The following is a 23,721-nucleotide window of genomic DNA, read 5'->3' on the forward strand; positions in this document are numbered from 1 at the left end:
ATCTATATATTTAATATTTAGTCAAAATGCATCTTCATTTTTCTCTGTCTAGAATAATTTATCAATTGAAGGAGTTAGCTTTCCAGAATACAGAAAATAAAAGAATTAAATGCAATATATCAAATATACCCTGCCAGGCTTCATTCTTCTAATAGGAGAAAAATGAGTAAGCTTATTTGAGGATTATCTCTGAATTTTTGTGGACTATGTACTTTGAAAATAAGACATTTTTGCTCTGAGGTCACTACTGCCAATTGTCATTCATTTAGTCAAGCATTACTATGAACACTTGAAAATACCCCTTTTCTTTTAGTAGAAGTAGCAACCATTTCTTCTTCTGCTTTCTTTTTTTTTAAATTTATTTTGTTTTTTCACAAATTATAATTATATATAATTATGGGGCACACAGTGATGTTATATGTATACAGTGTGGAATGATTGAATTAAGCTCATTAACATGTCCATCACCCTGAATACTTATCATTTTAAGTCTAATTGCAACTTTGTACCCCTTGATCAATGTCTCCTCATTCCCCCCAACCCCCAGCCTCTGGTAACCACCATTCTACTCTCTGCTTCCATGAATTTGATTGCTTTAGATTTCACATATAAGTGAGAACATTCAGTTTTTGTCTTTCCATGTCTGGCTTATTTTACTTAATATAATGCCCTCCAGGTTCATCTATGTTGTTTCAAATGACAAAATTTCCTTCTTTTTTAAGGCTGCATAGTATCCTGTTATGTATAAAAACCACATTTGCTTTATCCATTCACCTGTTGGTGAATGAACACTTAGGTTGTTTCCATGTCTTGTCTATTGCAAATGATGCTGCAGTGAGCATAGCAGAGCAGATACCTCTTTGACATGCAGGTTTCAGGTCCTTAGGACATTTAATCAATCACTGTTTTTAAGGCTTGTCACTGCGACTCTGTTTTGTTCAGGGACTGCTGAGCAGCAGCCTACTCCTGGCCTCTGCCTCCAGTAGCCACTAACGGTGCAGGAGACTGAGACTGAGAAAGGGGACTGAGAAAGGGGAAGATGGGAGCATAGAGCCCAGTCTATGCAAACTACCTGAAGCAAATTACTCTGGACAAATTACTCTGGTTTTCCAACTATAAGACAGGGATACTGTTTGCTTTATATACTCGCAGAGTATATTTTGACAAGAAAAGGAGATAATAAATGGAATCCCATTTCAAGCCAGGATTACAATACGTTTCAGTGTGTAATTTCTTCTGCCTTCCTGCTGAGTTTGCCTTGCCTTAATATTCTGTATTCATCACAGGGCTCCACCCAGGACCAGCCCAGCAAGGCTATGTTGCAGCAAGTATGATTCCAATTTAGTAGGTCAGTTTCAGCCTAGAATCTCACTGTTCATGACTCGGTCTAGACAATTAGGGTTGGGAATTATTATAGCTAGTATCAGCAACAACATTCATTTACAGCCTCTATGACTACGTTCAGAATAATATATATGTCTTTTGTTCTGTTCATGTTTGTACACCCAGTGCCTAGCACAGCGTCTGGCACAGAGTAGGCACTCAACAGATAGTTTCTGGATACATAAATGAATCAATAAGAACTAGAAAAATAAAGAAATATATCAGGCATAGCCACTATCTCCAAGGACTTATAATTTAAGTGAGTTGACTAGAACTTAAAGATAGAAGACAAGAAGCAATGGAGCAGTAATTCAGTCTATTTAAGTGCCCAAGAAACATTGAAGAAGTTGAAGGCTTCTCTTCTAGGTGGGGTTATTAGAGTGGATGACAAATTTCCCAGACTCCACAAAGGGTGACGCCACCTGCGAAGACCTTTTATTATATTTAAAGGCTATATTTTGTCATCAGGGGAAGATTACAGATATTTTTCTTTGACAATGAGTTCATCCTTGGATGGTATAATAACCAGAATGGAGAATGTAATAACCAGAATGTAGCTTTTAGTTTGGCATTGTCAAGGAAAACACTGGGAAGGGGAATAAGATTTTGTTGTTGTTAATGGTCTGTTAACCTTTTTTATTTTTTTTATTTTTTTTTTCTCCAGAAAACACAAGTTAATAATGCCACAGTTCTCCACAAAATGGCACATCTCCTTGTAGGTGTGCTTTGGAAACATCTGCCTCTTTCCTTCCTTCCTGCCTGCCTCCCTCCTTCCTTTCCTTCCTTCTTTTCCTGTGTTTCTTCCTTATATCTTTCCTTCCTACAGCAGTCATTGGGCAATTACTAATCCACAAACATTTATTGGGCACTTGTGTTCCAGGTACTGTGAAAGGCAAGGAGAATGCAGAAATACAAAAAGGAAAGCCCATGACCTATAGCAACTCAGAGTCTGAAAGAACAGATAGCCAAGGAAACAGATAACTATTGTCCATGTGACAAGTATTATAACAAAAACACGATCCTAGCTATGTTCTGAGAGCATAGAAGACAGCTCAACTCACTGTCCAGGGGAGTCAAGAAAGGCTATGGCATTTGAGCTGGGCCCAGAAAGGTAAGGAAGCATTAGCTAGGTGAAAAGAGGCGAGGGGCATTCCGAGAAGTTGAAACTTCATGTGCAATGGCATAGAGTGGTGAAATGACATGGCTGGTTCAGAGCATCGGGCGGTATGAGGAGCGGCAGGTGATAAAGGTAAAGACACAAGTTGCAAATAAGTTCCGAAGAGTCCTATCTACTAACAAGTTTGGACGTGATATAGGGGGAGCTAGGTTGGTGGTCCTGACAAGGACAGGGTGACACAATCATTGTTGTTTTTTGAGACTATTAGAGGGGAAATATTGAGAAGAGGAACTGTTAGGGAGGCCAGTCAAGAGGCTGTGCAATAGAGCAGGACAGAGAAAAGTTTCTGAGCTAATGCCTGGGGAGTGGAGACAGACTGGAGGAACTGCATTTGAACATTTCTGTGGTAGAATTGACAGGATATGGTGGCCAGTTGTTTTGGGAGGGTGAAAGAGAGGGAGGCAAAGGATGACTCATGTTTCCAACTTGTGAAACTGGCTGTTTGATGATGACATCAGTCCAGGCAAAGAGCAAAAGAGGAGAAGCAGGTTTGGGGGAAGATGGTGAGTGCAGGCATGTGTCCATTGAACTGATGTGTCTGAGGAGCACTCCGGCCAAACTGTTCAATAGGCAGCTGGAAATATGATTTTGACCACAAGCCTTGACAGATGGATTTGGAAGACATTAAAAGATAGATGATGTTTAAAAATATGATAGTGGATAAGTTCGTCTAGCAAAAGGATATAGAAGTAGAGGACCAAGACTGTAAGCCTAAGGAACTCCAACATGTAAAGCATACGTGAAAAGAAAGAAAATGATGAAGGAAATTAGGAAGGAAGGTTTAGAAAAGTAGGAGAACCAGAGGAATTGAGGATGGTGCTACCCTAGGGTGCTGCATCAATAAAGCACTTTGAAGCCGGACAGGGTCAGTACAGACCTTAATTTCTACTTTCACCCACCCAACCCCAAACCAGGACTAATAATCTCTCATCTAAAGACCTAACTCTTTCTCATTCTGTGTGCTCAATCACAGTTACAGGCTCTGTAACAAAAGGAAACCAGCAGCTTGGAGACAAGGCATCGAGTTGGCCTTATGGTCATGATTCCTGAACTGGTTCTCTGTTTCTGTGAGCTGCAGTCTTGACTCATCTCTTTGTTCAAGCTCCTGCAATAAACCTGTGTTTCAATCTCTTTCCTTAATATCCCAGTTCCTGGAGCCTGGAGTCCTGGCCCTAATCTCCTAAGACAGGAATCGTGCCTCTTGGAGTACAGGTTTATCTATTATCCAATGTTAAAATTCTGGGATGACTTACCTGTCTTCACTCACTTATTCCATCAATGCCTGGAATTATCTTGGCTTGCTTATGAGTCCTAGAAACATCTGTGTGGTCTTTGGATAGCTCCTGCAAGCTAATGAGCAATTGATGAACAGACTTTCCTATTACTACTGTATTCTTAGAGCTATTACTTTCCAAAACTGCTAATCATTAATTCAACAATCTCTTTCTTCAGTGCACGTGTTTGACAATTCCTCGATGCAAGGCATTGTTCTAGGCACTGAGGATGCCCGCAGTGAACAAAACAGACAATGCACTTCCCTTCATAGGGCTTGTGACCTCATGGGGAGGACAAAAACAGTTTAAGTACATGGTGGGTCAGATGGAGTAAAATCAAATAGACTCAGAGGAATAGAGAGGCTGGAATGGTGGGGAGGGTTGTTATATTACAACGGTGGTCAGAAAAAAACATCACTGAAAAATAATCTTTAGCAGAGACCTGAGTCAGGGAGAGATGTAAAAAAATGTGATGAAGTGAGCCCTGTTAGTATTTAAGGGACAAATATTCCAGGTAGCAGGAATTGCAAGGGCTCAGACCCCGAGACTTACTTGGCCTTGGGGTGTCAGAGAAATATTCTGTTGTGGGGTAGCAGTTTTCAGAGAGTTTAGTGGGGCACAGGCAATCATGAAGAAACTTTTGGCTATTGAAAATGTTTTGACTTTTATCTGAGAAAAGGTAAGTATTTAGTCATAGGTGACATGATCTGTCTTCCATTTTGAAAGTGCCATTCTGGCTGCTGTTTTGGGACTAGAGAGGGACAAGACCAGAAGCTGGGAGTCCAGTCACCAGTGAGTAACAATCCAGGGGAGAAACAACTGTGTACTGGCCCAGGGTGCTTGTGGTGAGAGTGGTGAGAATTGGCTGGATTTGGGATATATAGGCAGACCTTGTTTTACTGTGCTCTGCTTTATTGTGCTTCACAGATACTACATTTTTTTACGAATTGAAGATTGGTGGCAATTCCGCCAAGCAAATCTATTTTTCCAGCAGCATGTGCTCACTTTGTGTCTCTGTGTCACGTTTGGTAATTCTCACAACCTTTCAAACTTTTTCATTATTATTATACCTGTTATGGTGATCTGCGATCAGTGGACTTTGACATTACTATTGCAATTGTTTTGGAGCACCACAAACCTTGCCCATATAAGACAGTGAACTTAATCAATAAATGCTGTGTATGTTCTGACTGCCCCACTTAGCAGGGTTCCCTCGTCTCTCTCCCTCTCCTTGGGCCTCCCTATTTCCTGAGAGACACAGCAATATTGAAATTAGGCCAACTAATAACCCTACAATGGCCAGTAAGTGTTCAAGTGAAAGGAAGAGTCATATATCTCTCACTTTAAATGAAAAGCTAGAAATGATTAAGCTTAGCAAGGAAGGCATGTCAGAAACCGACATAGGCTGAAAATTAGGCCTCTTGTGTCAAGCAGTTAGCCAAGTTGTGAAAGGAAAGGAAAAGTTCTTGAAGGAAATGAAAAGTACTACTCCAGTGAACACGCTAGTGATAAGAAAGCAAAACAGCCTCATTGCTAATATGGAGAAAGTTTTAGTGGTCCGGATAGAAGATCAAAACAGCCACAACATTTCCTTAAGCTAAAACCTAATCCAGGGCAAGGCCCTAAGTCTCTTCAGTTCTATAAAGGATGAAAGAGATGAGGAAGCTGCAGAAGAAAAGTTTGAAGCGAGCAGAGGTTGGCTCATGAGGTCGAAGGGAAAAAGGCGTCTCCACAACATGAAAGAGCAAGGTGAAGTATCAAGTGCTGATGGGGAAGCTACAGTAAGTTATCCAGGAGATCTAGCTAAGATCATGGATGAAGGTGGCTACATTAAGCAATAGATTTTCATTATAGACAAAAGAGCCTTCCATTGGAAGAAGATGTTATCTAGAATTTTTATAGCTAGAGAGGAGAAGTCAATGCCTGGCTTCAAAGCTTTAAAGGACCAGTTGACTCTATTGTTAGGGGCTGATTCAGTTGGTGACTTTAAATAGAAACCAATGCTCATTTCCCATGCCCAGAATCCTAGGGCCTTTAAGGATGATGCTAAATCTACTCTACCTGTGCTCCATAGATGGAACAACAAAACCTGGATGACAGCACACCTGTTTATGTGATTTACTGAATATTTTAAGCCCACTGTTGAGACCTACTGCTCAGAAAAAAAAGATTCTTTTCAAAATATTTCTGCTCATTGACAGTGTACCTAATTACCAAAGAGACTAATGTTGTTTTCATGCCTACTAACACAGTACCCATTCTGCAGCCCATGAATCAAGAAGCGATTTTGACTTTCAAGTCTTATTATGTAAGAAATACATTTTGTAAGGCTATAGCTGCCATAGATAGTGATTCCTCTGACAGAGTTGGACAAAGTCTATTGAAAACCTTCTGGAAAGGATTTGCCATTCTAGATGCCTTTCAAAACATTCATGATTAATAGGAGGAGGTCAAAATATCAACATTAACAGGAGTTTGGAAGAAGTTGATTTCAATCCTCATGGATGACTGAGGGGTTCTAGACTTCAGTGGAGGAATTAGCTGCAGATGTGGCAGAAATAGGAAGAGACCTAGAATTAGAAATGGAGCTTAAAGATGTGACAGAATTGCTGCAATTTTGTGATAAAACTTGAACGAATGAGGAGTTGCTTCTTATAGATGAGCAAAGAAAGTAGTTTCTTGAGATGGAATCTGATCCTGGTGAAGATGCCGGGAACATTGTTGAAATGGCAACAAAGAATTTAGAATATTACATAAACTTAGTTGGCAAAGGAATAGCAGGGTTTGAGAGGATAGACTCTAATTTTGAAAGAAGTTCTGCTGTGGATAAAATGATATCAAATAGCATCCCATGCTACAGAGACATGAAGAGTCAATTGATGTGGCAAACTTCACTGTTGTCTTATTTTAAGAAATTGCCACAGCCACTCCAATCTTTAGCTACCACCACCCTGATCAGTCAGCAGCCAACAACATCAAAGCAAGATGCTCCACCGGCAAAAAGATTATGATTCCCTGAAGGCTCAGGTGATCGTTAGCAATTTTTAACAATAAAGTATTTTTTCATTAATGTATGTACATTGCTTTTAGACATAATGCTATTGCATACTTAATAGACTACAGTATATTATGAACATAAATTTTGTATACACTGGGAAACCAAAAATCCATGTGACTTCCTTTATTGCAGTGATCTTTAACCAAACTCACACTATCTTCAAGGCATGCCAGTAATTTAAAGGCAGGACAAAGAGCATGTTCTGATGGCTTGGATATGATGCAAGAAAGACAGAAGTCAAGGATGACTCTAAAGTTTTTGGCCTGAGCAATGAAAACAATGGAGTGCCACGAAGACGGGGACTAATGAGGTGTGGAGTTCAATTTCAGACATGTAGAATTTGAGGTGTCTGTGAAACACTCACCTGAAGACTCAAATTGGAAGTTGCTCAGACGAGGTAAAAGCAGAAAAAGGAGGCAGTAGCTAAAGGGGGAGAATAGGAGGTCAAGAGGTTTTAGTTTTGGTTTTGAAAGGTTAGAACTGGTAAAGCATGTTTTTGTGCACATTGAAGTGTTCCCAGGAGAGAAAAAATGTGATGATGAACGAGAGACAGGGAGAACTGTTGCAGCCATCTCCTGAGCAGGTGGGGGTAGGATCTGGTAGGCTAGTGGAGAGGCTGCCCCTGTACAGTAGCAGGGACATGACATGTAGCAGGTGGGAAGGCGAGGTGTGCAGGGACAGATGCAATGTGACTGTGGAAGTTCTCCTGTGACTGCTTTTCTCCTCTCAGTGAAACCAGCAGACTAGTCAGCAGCTGAGAGTGAGGATAGGAAAGCAGGTATGACAAGGGGTTTTCATACAGAGCAGAATGTTTGAAATGGTCTTCTAGGACATTGGTTGTAAATTTCAGCTCATGACCTAAAAGGTCTTAAAATCAACTCTGTGACTTGAAATACACTTACTGATTTTAAAAAGTAAATAGATTAAAAATTGGACTTTGTTGAAGAATTGCATAATAAAACCTTTATTTCAGTTGCATGAGTATGTGTACATTCGCATGTATATAGGGTTGTAGCAAAAAATATTTTTAAAAACACTTGTCTAGGACAGTGAGAATAAATGAATAAGAGGCTGGTGAATAAAAAGTTAGGGTCCTAGTTAATGGTCATAAAGAGAACAGATTTTCCTGTTAAAAAGATCATAATATAGACTCATAAGACCTTGGCGTGGAACCTGCTAGAGGACAACCCCTTACATCCCCCCACTCCACTCCGCACTATATTAAACCTTTCTGTTCTAATATTTTTGATGAGGAGAAGCTCACTAGCTTAACAATTTCAGATGTCAGAAACTTTCTTCTCTGTGAAAATGGGACCCTCATAACACTTTCTGAGATATTAAAGTAGCCAGGAGAGGGCCTGCCAGTTAGGATTTGGAATTTGGTGTACTTAATAGGAAGTTTGACCTTTTCATGTAATATCAAACTTGATGGCTTTGCCCCATTTCAGAGAGTTCTAAATCCTCTAAAACAAAACTAGTACTGGAGCACTAGAAAATCTTGTTTTTGTTCAAATTCCAGCACAGAATCATTTAGATTTTAAATGTATGCTCTCTGTCCTCCTTACATTGTACCAACTGCAATGTTAATGGACAATTGAGCTAATGTCTATGCCTATTTTCTTCCTCTTTCAGTATTTGTTGTTGGATCTGCAAATGATTCCAAATACAACTTTACTTAGAAAAAAATTCATTCATTTTTAAGACTTTATATGCCTTAGTTGCTGAAGTATTTTTCCCTGTAAAATGAATTAAAAATGAGTACTATTTCAGAATATGTCAATAAGTGCTGTGAAAAGAGCCATTTATATTTTTAATTCTAATTAACTCAGGTATTTTCTAATCATTGTAATTTATAATAATAAAAGCACTTCTCCAGTTCTATATTTTGCCTGATTGTTAAAAATGATTTTGAGATTATTAACTTAAACCAGTTTTCTATTCACTCCACCAATTTCTGAACCATTTACAAGTTTTTAAAAAGCACTTTTCCCTTATTGCAAAAGCAATATGATACTTAGTTCATGAGATAGGCTATCAGACATAAATGTTATACGTGAAACATATTTTCCCCTTGCGATGTCGCTCTCTTTGCACTGCATTTATTCTGTTTTATATAAATTTGAAACACTGAACAGAAGCAGAAATCAAATTTAACTAATACAGAATAAGGACAAAAAAATGTACACTCTGCCTACATCCATAAGAGTATGCCAATTTATAACATTAAATATTTAATTCTTGTCCACTCATAAACCAAAATCAAGTAAATCTGAATCCACCTTCTATCGTTTTTGGGATTAGCGTTTATATATTCTAGGATCCTTTCAATAGTTTCACTTCTCCGAGCACCAAGAAAAAGCTAAAATTGCAAAACAGGAATATGAAATTCATCTCATTATGTAGTGTGTGGATCATTCTGTTATTCTTTATCTAGTCCCTCAAATAATTTTTTTCTCTTTGTAAAATGTTTCCATAGGAAAAGAAATACACAGGATTAGTTATTCTAATGCTTCTAAGGAGAGCTCTACCTTAGAAAGCTCTCTCTCCCCTTCCATTTTGCAAGCCTCAACAAGTCCGCTGCTGAGTCAGAACCTCTATTTTTCCCTGATGTGAGAAATCTTTCTCCCTTGAAAATTCATAAAGCTTCGGAAATGTTTAAATTAGAGTCTCCCTTGGGGGGAAGGGGCGGGGACGCCGGAATGAATGTGGTGGTGAGAAGTCCCACACGCTGCAGTCCTGATGATAGCACATTAAATGTTTTTATGAAACAGGAAGACTTGGAGCTGGCCCAGGGTTACCATGGGAGCTAGCCTCGGAACCCATTCTATGCATATATATGTGTAAATAACCGCACGGAGCCGTGTTATGTGCCAGAGACTTTGTTCCTCGTCACCGAAGTGAAAATGTTTGGTATACAGACGGGGATCCAATGCTTCGTGTTTACCCTACAGAAAACACCTACACGCGGCCGTAGGAAGGTCGGTGACAGCACGCCCAGCGAGCGGCTAAACACGGAAACAAACCGAGAAGGCACTTTCTAGGGCGACACGGATGGCCCCAAGGCCGGACTTGGTGGGGCTGAGCCGCTCAGCGATTTTAAAACAGACAGGGCCTTGACCAGCGAGTTTGCGACAGGACACCCGCCCCCCCCCCCCCATCCGTCCCCTACCCCTGGACTCGGCCGAGGTCCCGGGTTGAGCTCGGCGGCTGCGGGAGCCTAATTCTAGGCGGACTCGTGGAGTGCAGGCGGGTGGGGGGGGGGTGCGGGGGGGGCGTGTCCGGGCCTCGGTTTCCCCCGCGGGCCAGCCCCACCCTGGGGAGCCCGAGTCGGTGCGGCCGGGCCTCTCGTGACCGAGGGCGGAACGGAGGTGACAGGAAGGAGGCGGATCGCGCGGGCGCGTGCGACCCGGGAGGGGCGGTTGCCCAGGAACGGTCCGTGCCGCTGGCGCGTGCTCGCCCTGGTGCGTGCGCGCACCAGGGGCTCTAGACCCCCGTTAGCCAGCTGCCCTCTGCCCCAACCGGCCTTTCCTTTTCTCCGGGCGCGGAAGGGACTCCAAGGCGACCAGCCGCTCGCTCCCGCCCCACCTCCGGCCTCTTGGGATCCCGAGCGCGTCCCCGGCTAAATCTGCATATTAATAAGGGGCGGGGCGACGGGGCGCGGCGGCCTCGCGCCCGCGCGTGCCGGGACGCACCGCGGGGGGCGGCGCGATTGTGAGGTGGCGCTGACGCACGTTCCGGGGTTCTTAAGCGGCGAGGGCGGCGGCGGCGGTGCCCTAGCCGGTCTCAAGAGGCGGCCGTAATCGCCGCGAGGGGTGTCGGGGCCGAAGTCGGTGCCCCCTGGCTCAGTCACGGTGTTTCTCTCTCACTGACTCCCCTCTCCTTCCACCACGGCAGCGCCGCCCCAGCTCCGGCGGCTTCCTAGGCGGGGCAGGGGACGGGGCGCGTCTCTTCCCGCTGCCGCCGGCCTGATAAATGAGGGACTTCGGGTTCGGGGTGCTGCAGACCGCCCCGCTCCGAAGCAGCAGCCCCGAGTCCCTGTTCAGCGGCGAGTCGTACGGTCCCTACGCCGCGGGGTCCGTCACCCAGCTGCCCTCCGCCACGCCCTTCGGCCCGCTCTCTCCGCCACCGTTGCCTGTCACCGGCTTCTCGGAGGCCGCCTCCCCCTTTTCCATCCCCCTCGGCGGCGGCGCGGGCAGCTCGGCCGCCGCCGCCGCTTCCTCTTCCTCCCCGTTCCGGGCGCATCAGCAGACCATGCAGGATGAGCTGCTGCTGGGGCTGACACAGCAGCCGGCGCGGCCGTTCTCGGGGGCGGCGGCCACGGAGAAACTCCCCAACCACCACCCCGGCGGCGGCACGATCGCGGGTGTGACCCACCTCCTCCCCTCCCAGGACTTCAAACCGAGTCTGCACCACCCCTCCTCCTCCTCCGCCTCCTCCTGCTGCTGCTGCCGCACCTCCTCCCCGCAGGACTTCAGTAAGCGGCAGCAGCAGCAGCTGAGCAGCCAGAAGAGGAAAGAGTTCAGCCCTCCCCACCTTCCCCACCCTCTGGACTCGAAGCCGCCGCCGCTCCACTGCCCCAGCCGGTTCAGCCCGCCGCCGCCGCCCGGCCCGCTCCTCCAGCCGGCGCCGCTCGCCCAGCGCCAGCAGCAGCAGCAACAGCAGCCGCAGCAGTTCAGCCTCCCGCACCCGCAGCACCTCCCGCGGCAGGACTTCGCCCCGCGGCAGCGTCCGGCCGACCTGCCCCCGCTCCCGCAGCTCCCGCCCTCGCCGTCCGCAGCCCCGCGGCGCCGCCACGGAGGCTCGGGCAGCCCTCGCAAGACCCCGGCCGCGGGCGAGGGCAGCGCTGCCGAGCCCTCCAATGCGGGCTTGGCCCCCTCGACGACGCCGGTGAACCCAGCGCCGGGCTCCATGGAGTCCCCCAACCACCCTCTGCTCAACAGTCCCAGTAACCTCCTGCCCGGCGGGGCACTCGGCGCGGGCGCCTTCAGCAGCCTGCAGAGCCCGGACCTTCCGCACCCGGGCGGCGGCGGCGGCGGGGGCGGGGGGCCCCCCGGAGGCGGAGGGGGAGGCGGCTCCGCGTCGCCGCCGCCGCTGCCCGGCTTCGGCACCCCCTGGTCGGTACAGACCGCGTCGCCGCCGCCCCAGTCCCAGCAGCCACCGCCGCCGCCGCCCCAGCAGCCGCCGCCGCCCCAGCAGCCGCCGCAGCCGCAGCCGCAGCCGCCCGGCTCGTCGGCCGCCACTCCGGGCGGCAGCGGTGGCGGCGGCGGCTCGCTCAGCGCCATGCCGCCGCCCAGCCCCGACTCCGAGAACGGCTTCTACCCCGGGCTGCCGTCGTCCATGAACCCGGCGTTCTTCCCGAGCTTCTCGCCTGTGTCGCCGCACGGCTGCGCGGGGCTCAGCGTGCAGGCCAGCGGCGGCGGCGGTGGCGGCTTTGGCGGCCCCTTCTCGGCGACCGCGGTGCCCCCGCCGCCGCCCGCCATGAATTTACCTCAGCAGCAGCCCCCACCGCCCGCGGCGCCGCAGCAGCCGCAGAGCAGGAGGTCGCCCGTCAGCCCGCAGCTCCAGCAGCAGCACCAGGCGGCGGCCGCCGCCTTCCTGCAGCAGAGGAACTCCTACAACCACCACCAGGTACGGCGGGCGGCGGCCTGGCCGCGCTGCGGGGCCGGGAGACTGCGGGTGGGGGCAGTGGCGGCGTCGGGGAGGCCAGGGACCCACGCTCGGCCGCGACCATTCGCGCAAGTGAGAGTGGGACTGGGAGGACGGACAACGGTGACAGGTCCCGGGACTCCAGTCCCGGCGGGGCGGGCGAGCGGTGGCCACCGTGGGCTGTGGGGGTTCAGGAGACGGGTTCGCGCTGGAAGCCGCCGCTGGCCGGGCGCCCCCTCGAACGCCCTGGCTTGGCGGTGGGGGCTGCGGCAGGGAGGAATGGCGCCGGGGCCGCGGGCAGGCGGCTCCCCCCGGCCCTTGTAGCGGGCGCACCCCGGGCTCTGCCTGGGGCCCTGGCCCGAAGGGCCGCTGTCCCGGCCTCCGACGCGGGGCGGTGCGGTGGGGACGGCGCGGGGACCGGGGACCTCGGAGGAGCCGTGGGAAGTGAACTTGGGTAGGAGAAAAATGATTGCCGGAGACGGTGCGTGCAGAGAGCCCGTGACTCTTCCCCGCCGTCCAATGAGGGAACGGGCGGAAAGGCTTTTTTTCTTTAGAGTTTGTTTCATTCTCAATTGGTCAGCCTGGGATCTCGCTGCGAAGCCGCCCCGGCGCGGCGGGCCGTCGGGCTGCTTCCAACGCCCCCGGGTCAACCTGCCGGCTGCGCAGCGCCTGGGCCGCCGCCGACTCGGGAGAGAGCGGCCGCGCTCTTGGGCCCTACCCGGTTCTGACGCCGGCCGCGTCCTCGGGCTGTCAGAGGACTTGAAAAGAAAAACTGTTAGTGATGGCTTGGTTGCTTAAAACAGAGACACCCAGCGATTGTTTTAGTTTCCGTGCTATTTAATGTTTGATATTATTTTGTGGGTTTTAAGACGAAACTAAACTTGAATCTGGGATTAGTGTGTTTTCTCCTCCTCGTAGACTTTGGTACATTTTTTGGTGGCCTTAACCTTTTGTAAGGGAATTACGAGGTGTGTGTATTTTAAGTAGGTGATATTGTGAAATAATTCTAGGCAGGATTTTTATTTGTCCGGGTTCTTTTTGATTCATGATCTTTGTTATGCCCTCAATATAATTTTTGGGTGATCACTTGGTTAGCTGACATTGAAAGTGTCATTTTTTTTTTTTATAATCTGGTCAGCATTTACTATAGTGATCATTCTGTTTAAGTCTATTCCCGTGATTAAGGATTGACAGAGAAGCAAAACATGACCTTAACCAGTGCTTACTTAACTCATAACTTTTTTAGTTGACCACAGTTTTTAAGGGCTAACCCTTTAAAAAGTGAATACTATCGAAATTAACCAGAGTAACAGCTAGCAATTTATCTAAATTAGCAAAAGTAACAATTAACAGTTTTTGTCAAATCACTAGTTTTTCCCCTCTGAGTAAAGACAGTGTGGCCTATAATGGTTGAAAATACAGAATTTTGAAATAATGTTCTGCTTTTACTTGATTTGCATAGTTTTGAGCAAGTATCTTTTGTGTCTCAGGGTCTTCATTTTTTAACTGGAAACTTGCCACAGAAAATTATCTATACGCAATTTTGTATTCTTAAAGTCATGATATAGAACAGTAGAAGGACAGATAGCATGATCCATATTTAATTGTAATCTGCTTTTGGACAAAAGATAGGTCTCTCCATGGAGTGTAAGAGGTCACACAGCTTTCATATGGAACTTCAGATCAATGAAAGAGAACTTTGAACATCGAATCATTTAGTAAGGAAAGTAAGGCCTCAAGAATGGAGTGATTCCTCCATGGCCCCCTAGTTATGCTTTTAAAACTATGTGGAGGGGGAAAGAGTAGTATATATTCAAGATTATGTTAGCATTTGAAAGTTTTTAAAAATTGGTGCTGTGGATCAGAGTTTTGCTTTTTTTAACTGTCTTTTAAAAAACAGGTTTAATTTTAAGAGTGCTATATTTATTTTTAGTAACTGCATACTCCATACTTCTTTGGCTGTATTTTAGTACCAAATTATTATTGTCTAAACCTATTTACAGTACAATTACTAGCAATTAATACGATTACTGGCCTTTTGGTGAATTTTCCATTCTTTGATGATTTGACTGTTCTTGCCGTAGGTTTTAGGTTGGAATATAATTTACTTTTGAAAATGAATGAACTTAACAGACACTTGAATGGAGATTTGTATGAAGATCTCTACTAGAATAATCAAAGTGTATAGCTGTTTATTGGTAGTATATCTCAGTGGATCCACCTATGGGTAACATCAGATAATTGCTTTGGAGTTCACAGATAATTAAATGAACTAAAAAAAGAAAACACTTTAAAAGAAACTATACTAAAACTGGAATAAAATACCTTAAACGTTGAATAAACAATGCAGAAAAATGACATAATTCCTATACTGTCTCTATCCCAAAAGGCATTTTTAGTTCATGCAAGAGAGTAACGCCAAATGTTATCATTATCCACTTTTGTAGTGGTACAACTTGTTTTGGAAACCTAAAGTCTAAATATTTCATATTATTGAGATATTTATATCAATAAAGACCATATTTTTAGTTGTGTGACTATCAGTGTGGTTGCTTTAAGATCACAAAATAGGTTATATCTTTTAAGGGTCTTCAAAGTCAATTTGTTATAAAAGTATGTATTTTTTCTTCATATTTATCATTTTTACAGTTCTCTTGGAGGGAAAAAAAAGTAACTGCATGGTTCTATTTTATTGTCATGAAATACCGTTATATTTATAGTAGACAAGAAGATGAAAACTTGCCCAGCATTAAACATGATTTCATATAGCAAGATCTCAAGCCTATTACTTTTTTGTAAGCTTGTTAAAATATATTATTTTGCCTTTATATAGTTCATTTTTTTAAGATCATGTAAGTACTTAGCTAAGGTCTAAAATTTGAATTATAAACTCTTTAAATACCCACAATTTAAATGGATGTGTTTTCCCCAGCCTCTTCTGAAACAGTCTCCTTGGAGCAACCATCAGAGCGGTGGCTGGGGCACTGGAAGTATGTCCTGGGGAGCAATGCATGGCAGAGATCATCGTAGAACTGGAAACATGGGAATTCCAGGAACTATGAATCAGATATCTCCACTGAAGAAACCATTTTCTGGTAATGTCATAGCACCACCGAAATTTACTCGCTCTACTCCATCACTGACTCCAAAATCTTGGATTGAAGATAATGTGTTCAGAACAGACAACAATAGTAATACACTCTTACCCTTACAGGTAAGAATGGTATGTAAATGGCCTTATTGCTAATGTTAATTTTTTGAAATAGGAAGTTGGGTGGTATTGGTAGAAGAAGCAGTAATGTAGTAAAATTAACAGATTTTTAAAAATAAAGTTCTAGTTTTAAGCACATAATTTAATTAACAAAGGGTAAAATAACTACATAGAGAAAGTTGAGAATGCAGAAAATTCTCTAAACACACAATGGAAAATGAGCTTAGTAAAATGTAGAATAACCTGTTTTATTTCTTAAATACATGTTGAAGCTTTTAATTGGTAGCTCCTTAAGAATGCTTTAGTTCATTAATCTTTGATAGGCTACCAAAATTTGTCCTATAATCTAGCTAAGCTAAAATGTTGTGTAATTGTAATCGTTCATAGGTTTGACTATGATCAGCTGTATACATGTTAGAATATACTTAGTGCAGCTGTGATTATGGCAAAATAATAATATTAGGGCTTTTTGCATATAATTCAAATTTGTCTTCACTGGTTCAGTGATTATTTTTTTCTAAACGTGGCCTAATAGTTATGATGATTAGATTTTCTTTTCCCTCAGGCCTTTTAATGTTTCGTTGAATATTTTGTTGAAGTTCCTTTATGGCTATTTCAAGTGAGATTTCTTTCTCTTTTTTTCCCCCCTAAAACCTTTAGAGGATGGAACAAAAGTTTAACATAGAACTTTGTTTTTTGTTTTCTTTCCTTTTTGTGGGGGAGCGGGTATGGGGGAAAGAACTGCTCATTTCTGATGAAAACTTCTATGCTATTGAAGGTGAGATCTAGTTTGCAGTTGCCAGCTTGGGGCTCAGATTCACTCCAAGATAGTTGGTGCACTGCAGCCGGAACATCCAGAATAGACCAGGTAGGCTGCACAGTGTATGTTTTTCAGGATTTTGGTTAGGAATTTAGTATTTATATTATGAGTAGGATTTATTATTTACTTTCCAATTATACCTATTTAAACATATGTTAGAGGGCATTAAAGCAATTTATATTTATGGATCACATGATTTAAACTATTTAATAAAAATGTTTTATTTTCAAATTTAAAAGTAATTCATATTAAATTTATACTTCTAAAACATAATAAACTTATTTTTGGAAAAAGGAATTAATTATATACCCAAGAGCACCGACTTTAAACATCAGTCAAACTAAACATACTTCATCTCCCTTCAGAATTATATGGAGTTAGGTACAAAATATGTTTACTTAACATTCAGCTTTACATTTTATCAGTGTTTTACAAAAGTTTGTAAATTTTTGCCGTGAAATCTGCTACATTTATTTTCAGATATATTTCTTAAAAAAGCCATCTTAGTTCACTTTTTTTCACTTTTATAAAAAAACTTTATGACATAGTATTTTATTCTAAATTTTATTATTTCTCTTATATCCTGTGTCCTTCTAAATAATCAGTTTCCTATGGAGCAACTCTTATGCAAAAATCTTGGAGTCTTTCTTACTTGTGGACTGAATTTGAATGTATATTGGATACCAGGCGATGAAATTTATTACAGGATATAGAAAACTCAATTCTTATATATGAGAATTCTTAATTAAAGAGCTCAAGTTTGAATGAATATAGACTTGACATTGTGAATGGAGCTGTTATCCATAGCTAAGGCTCTTCCTTGGTTAATTTATCAACGAGATGATTTTACAAGTAAGGACTGTATAAGCAGATTCATAATACATTTGTAAATAGCATTTTAATCTAGAGGGTTAGCCATAACTTTGATAATCAGTCAGTAGTTATTTTAGACAAGAACTATCTATTTACAAAGTAGTTCTGCCAGAGTCTTCACTTAGACTGAGTTGTTATCTCATGTAATTTGCAATTTGTTGTCTTGTTAATGTAAGTTAGCTATTTGTCTATTTCTGCTCTGGCCCAATTAAGCTGTATTAGTGAATTTTTTTTATGTATTACTTTTATACTGTTCAAATCATAAATGGCTAGGAGATAGTATGTTAGGAGAGGAAAATTATTTTCATTATTTTGAAGATGGCAAGGAAAATATTTTCAGAGAGGAAGGGGCATAATTATTCTAAGTGTGCAGGCAGAAACAATATACATATATAAGAGAGAGATGTATTCATAGAGAGGAAAGAAGACAAATTAGCTGGCATAAAGGGTCCATGGGGCTGGAGGCAGGTGTTGAAAAATTAGGTTATTGAAATGGTTTCAGTTGGGAGAGTGCTGGCACGTAGATAGAGGTGGTCATGGAAGGGAAGCTTTCAAACCCAGGCTCTGGTGCTGCCACCAGACAAGGGCTCTAGCCCTCCCACTTTGACTTCAGTCAAAGCCGTATGCTTTTACCTGTTTTATAACCTAGGGTTTCAGGTAAATTCATTTTAGGAAAAAAGAATTTTGGTGCTTAAAGATAAATTTCTTTGGTAAACTGCTGAGATATTGGCATTCCTTATGGACTATTGAGCAGAGGTATGATGTAATGAAGTGGAAGAGAGTAGTGGAAAAAAAAATAGTGGAAAGAGAACTGAACTGGAAGGAAAGGAGGTCTGAAACCTGGAAACCTGGATCTTCTTCCTTTTCCTCTCACAATTTTTATGACTTTGAATAACATAGTTTATAGGCTTTCATCTCTCTGGGTCATAGTTTCCTTATCTATAAAAGGAGGACCTCGAACTAGGTCATGTAAGGCCTTTTCAGACAGTTCTTAACTTTCTCTGATCTGCCTTAGCCATTGCTTTTCCTCCCTGCTCCCCAACACCCATGCCTTTATTTTTAGAATACAAGCAGCTTGGTTTCTTAGGGGGAAGGGTCTAAGGCATTGGTTTAAGGCAATGGAGGTAGCATATGACCTTCCAGCTAGACTTAAAAGTAATGTCATTGTCTCCTTTAAGTACCCTAAGGATACTTATATATAATTTGTTCTGTGTTTCCATCTTTCCATAAAAGGTTGAGGTATTTGAAGTTGAAGCTCTTAAAAATACAGCAGCAGCTACAAACTGGAATTGGTATCTTAAGACATTGAGTAGTTTCTCATTATTTGGCAAAATTAAAATTATAGAAATTACTTAATCACTTAAATATCTGAGGAGATTATTTTTTATTTGTAGCCTTTTGTCATCATATACAACCTTGTAATAATAGTGAATTTTTGTTAACAAGTGAATTATTTTAAAACATTTAACTTTTTTTTTCCCTTCAGTCTCAAACTGATTAGGCCTAGAATATACTAAATTCTAGAACTGAAGTCTTAATTCTTACACCTGGATTCTTCAGGTTTACCTGCATCAAGAGCTAAATATATAATTGAGTTCAATAAATAGGCAAGAAATTGTTTTGTAGGTTGATTTTATTTCAGTTGTACATAAAATTTGGGTTGGCATTTCTTTTTTTAAATAACCTATTTTTTAATGGAAAAGCTTGAAATTTAAAACTTGTTTAAAGCAAATATAAGTTTTTATGCACATTTCTGACTTTAAAATGATTATTAGATATTTCTATTTATTTCTTCAAGACTAAGAATTACTTTAAAATGTTATTAGCTAGTTACTCTTGCAAGAAATCATACTCAAAAGTATGAATTTGAAATTACATTAAAATGGGATTTTTAGCCAGGTGCAGTAGCACATGCCTGTAGTCCCCATCTACTCAGGAGACAAGAAGATCACTTGAGCCTAGGAGTTTGCGTCTAGCCTGGGCAACATACCAAGATCTCATCTCAAAAACAAAATTTAAAAAGGAATTTTCAGTGAGATGTTAAAATTACAGTATGTTTATTCATTAATACCTGAATATTTTAAATCAAAGAGTATATATCCTTTTTACTGAAGTTATTATTACTTACAAGCTTATATAGAGGATATCAGTTCACTGTAAGCAAAGTAACATCATACAACCCTAATAACAATGTGTAAAGTCTATAAATGAGTGTTGGCCTGTCCCTTTCCTGGGAGATTATTCAATATATTCAGCTATAGATTTTTGCTCTTATAGAAGTTCAAGTGTTGCTCAAGCTTGCAATGCTTGAACGTGTCATATACACTATCTTGAATTAATTGAAGGTATTTCCCACCAATCTTTATATCTAAGCTATTACAACAATGTGACATGATAATTTGAAGATCTCTCAGAAAAATATATTATTTGAGTCTTCATTCACCCTACACACACACACACACACACGCAAAAACCCAGTATATAGTAGCAGACTGAGGCCAATTTTCTGCCTAATAAAACATTCCTTAAATTACAGTTCTTAAACCAGATGAACTTTAGAGGCCTTGGTAGGCATCAAACTGTTACCCACTGAAAATGAAAGAGAATGGGCTCTTGTATATATGCTTAGGTAATGGAAGGTAATGGATGCTTTCTTTTTGTTTTCTATCCTGTGTTCAGTTCTTTAATTGTACTTGAAATATTTCCTACTTGTCTTTCTATTTTCTTTAATCCTTGTGGGTACCAGAATAGCTTTGGCCATTTTTTGCCTTTTAAAAACTTCGAAATCTTTCTGATGATAACTGTCATAGCACTTTGTTGATATTCAGAATAAATAAAGGAAGTTCAAGAAATGTTATGTTCATTCTATATGTGTTAGTGTTTTAATTATCTATCCGTTGCCTTTGAAAAGGTGTTGGATGAGTAAGGGGTATCTGTGTGGAACAACTAGAGAATGATATGAGAGTTTATGAGATTGAGTGCTACATTATGTAGTAAAACAGCACATTATCTGCTGCTAATTCAGTGTGGTACAGTAACCTTGTGTAATCAGGAATATATAATCAGTATTTATTTAAAATTGGAGACAGTATTAGGACTACTTTGTTTTTAAAAAGTAAAAATTGAAGAACTAAACACAAACATTAAAAGTACAATAAAAGCTAATCTTTCTCCTTAGGCAGAACAATACATGTTCAAGCATCTGGTATAAATATATCATTAAATGTGAGGAAACAGGGTTTTTCTATAATCTTTCTCCTTTTTCTTTGGGATGATACTTCAAGAGGAAAAGGTTGTACTTGGCCACTTCTTTTGAAATAAAACAGGGTTTTAAATATATCACGGCAAAAAAAATGTAATATCCTTTTAAAAAGTTCCATTGTAATTAAATTTGAGTTCCCTTTATCATACTAATTCTAACATTGTGCATTGCTGACCTCCTTACTTATTTTTCAGTGTTTATATAATCTTTTCCTAGGTCGTCATCTTCAAGATTAGAGTTACTTTGTTCTTTTCTGTGTTTTTCAATCTTTCTTTGAAGCTCCCATTAGTGTTTGTGGCAAATGTCTGGGTTTAAGAAAAATAATAAAATAAATATTAGAATGCAAGAGGTTATGCCTTTTCCACCAATGTGTTCTCATAGTTTTTTCTTGTTTTATTGTGGGATTCTGTAATCTCAGTTTCTGAAAGCCCATTTTAGTTGATTCTTTGCCATAGTTTTCATATTTTAAAATAGGTTGGCTATATACTTTTCCTCATAGAGATTCTTATTTTTGTGAAGTATGTTATTGTTTTCAAATAACCATGTAGTAATAAATATAAGTTATATGGATGTGGTTTTCCATATTTACTAGTGCTAATCAGTATTGGTATGTTCATGAGTACTTTAAAATTGCCTTGGGACTTCAATTTAGTTTTTAAACCAATGGAAGTTTGCGTGAACACAAATTTTTCTAATATCTTTATTTCAGAAGAAAGTGTTTTATAACAGATTTGTTTCTGGTCTTTAAGAAGTCATATTTTAATACTCACAATTTATTTAATGACATTATCTGTATCTTTTGCACATGAAACCTGTAGGTTTCTTTAAATTAAAAAAGTGATTTTGAGATGTCATGAGTTCTTTGCTTGCTCAAGATTGTTTTGTTTGTTGTTTAAAAATCACATGGGATATAGCTGATGCTTAATGAAGTATAACTAAGCTAATAGTTTTAAAATAGCTTTGCTACTTTCTTTCCTGAAGTAGGAGTTTATGATCAAGTTCTTGACAGAAAAAAGGAAAATAAAGGACCTTATAAATGGGCAGCTCACTGTTTCAGTTGGATATGGGCATTCAAACTGATGTTATTATATTAATACATGCAGCTTTTTTGGGTAACAGCTCTCAGTTGATTATATAGTAATCGCTGATACTTAATGAATGGCTCACTTAAGGATTTTCCCTTTCAAAACTTAAATATTGTCCCTGACCCACTCAATAATTTTACAGGGCTCTAGAGCAAGACCACACTCCTTGCACCCCTGCAACCCCAGAAAAAGGAAGTTACTTGGGAAATATCGTTGGGTGGTTTAGTAATCACCATTAGTTATGGTCATAGGTTGACTAGACATAGTTTGGTTCTGTTCAAAATCATCAGCCTAAAAAGATATCTCTGAACTGTAACATTTTCTTTGCAAGGATTTAGGGTAAGATATAAAATATTTTAAAGTATTTATAATATACTTTAAGAACCTACAGCTACAGCATACCTTCTGTGGCCTTTTTTTTTGCTTAATTATATGAGCATTAATTTTTATCATGACAGCTTATATTTTATAATTCTATTTTAAATACATCTGGGAACTTTGAATATAATGTTAATAGTACTTAATCTTCCATTGGGTGGTTAGAAATTCAGATTGATAGGGAAGCCACATTAATATGTGATACTTGTCTCAGGTTAGTCAATTAACATTTGACTACCTATTCCATTGAGGATTCTGAGAAGGCTTTATAGTCCTTTATAATTACCATTTAAAAAGTACAGTCTTTGCCCTCACAGAACTCAACTTATACATTTTTACAAAGTTTTTATGATAGAGATAAAGTAGTATTCATTTCAACAGACATGTGAAAGCTGGCTGTATTCTATAATCAGAAGGTCCCTAGCCTTAATTAACTTAGACGTTTAGTGCGAGAGATAGGAAAACCAACAAATGTAGCTATGAACACGGTATAATGAAAGCACAGAAGATGGAACTAGTTGGATAGATTTCTAAAATTGAATGTCATTTCTGCCCAAAAGCCATCCTCTTCTCTATTCCAATTTTATTCTGTTTATCGTATAATACTTTGAGTCTTTTTCTTTTCTATAATTTTTTAAAGGGATTTTAAGCATCATGTAGTCTGAAGTAGTTATTTTCTAGAAGTTGAAATCAGATCCTAATGAAGTTTAGTGACTTCAGTTCAAGAAACTGAGTGCTGCTTAAAGTGTGATCTCCAGGCCAGCAGCATCAGTATCACCTGGGAACTTGTTAGAAATACAGATTCTCAGGTATCACTCCAGACCCACTGAATCAAACTCTGTTGATTCCTCTGAGCAATCTGTGTGTTTAACCAGCCTTCCAGATGATTCCAAAGCATGCTTAAGTTTGGGAACCACTGTTACATAGCTCATTGATTCTTTGTGCCCCCATCACCAATCAAGGTCACTGTTAAAGTGAACAGCTGCTATTGATGGGTGTATTTTACCTGGGGTGGGGGTGTTGAGTAAAAATCAGTGGGAGGGCCTGACTGATACAGTTAATTGGTGAGAAAGTTGTAATAAGAGCCTCCAGCGTGGCATTCTTTCTGTCATTCAGTATTACTTTTTACCCTTTTTAATTCCTTGATAGCAATTTGCTTAGTCTACAGTACTGATCTGGCCCCCATAGCTTTTACAACCCTAATTTGAATATCAAAGTAGAGTGAATAAGTAAACTTATTCTTAGGAAAGCTTCTTAGGTTTTTCCTCAGCTTTCTGAAGAACTGGTTCTGAATCTTCAGATTATGGACCTCTGTGGAAAACTGATGAAAGCTGTAACTTTTCTTCAGAAAAAAATAATGTATACAGTAGCGCCCCCCTTATCTGTGAGGGATATGTTCCAAGACCCTCAGTGGATGCCTGAAACTGTGGATAGTACCGAACTCTGTATAAGCTATATTTGTTCCTATACATACATACCTATGATAAAGTTTAATTTATAAATTAGATACAATAAGTGATTAACAACAGTGACTAATAATAAAATAAAATAATT

The 23,721-nt window shown here is 41.3% G+C and overlaps 1 protein-coding gene across 1 annotated transcript in view; it reads left to right on the plus strand.

The window, feature by feature from the left end:
• The first annotated feature begins 10,864 nt into the window (after positions 1–10,864).
• Positions 10,865–23,721, plus strand: part of CPEB2 (cytoplasmic polyadenylation element binding protein 2) — a 62,117-nt gene continuing 49,260 nt past the window's right edge. The window contains exons 1-3 of the mRNA XM_012638397.1: positions 10,865–12,520; positions 15,471–15,752; positions 16,528–16,617. Coding sequence (XP_012493851.1) covers positions 10,865–12,520; positions 15,471–15,752; positions 16,528–16,617 — 2,028 coding nt within the window. The remainder of the gene's footprint in view (positions 12,521–15,470; positions 15,753–16,527; positions 16,618–23,721) is intronic.

The sequence above is a fragment of the Propithecus coquereli genome, unplaced genomic scaffold, assembly GCF_000956105.1.
Source record: "Propithecus coquereli isolate 6110/MARCELLA unplaced genomic scaffold, Pcoq_1.0 Scaffold13, whole genome shotgun sequence".
NCBI classification, from domain to species: domain Eukaryota; kingdom Metazoa; phylum Chordata; class Mammalia; order Primates; family Indriidae; genus Propithecus; species Propithecus coquereli.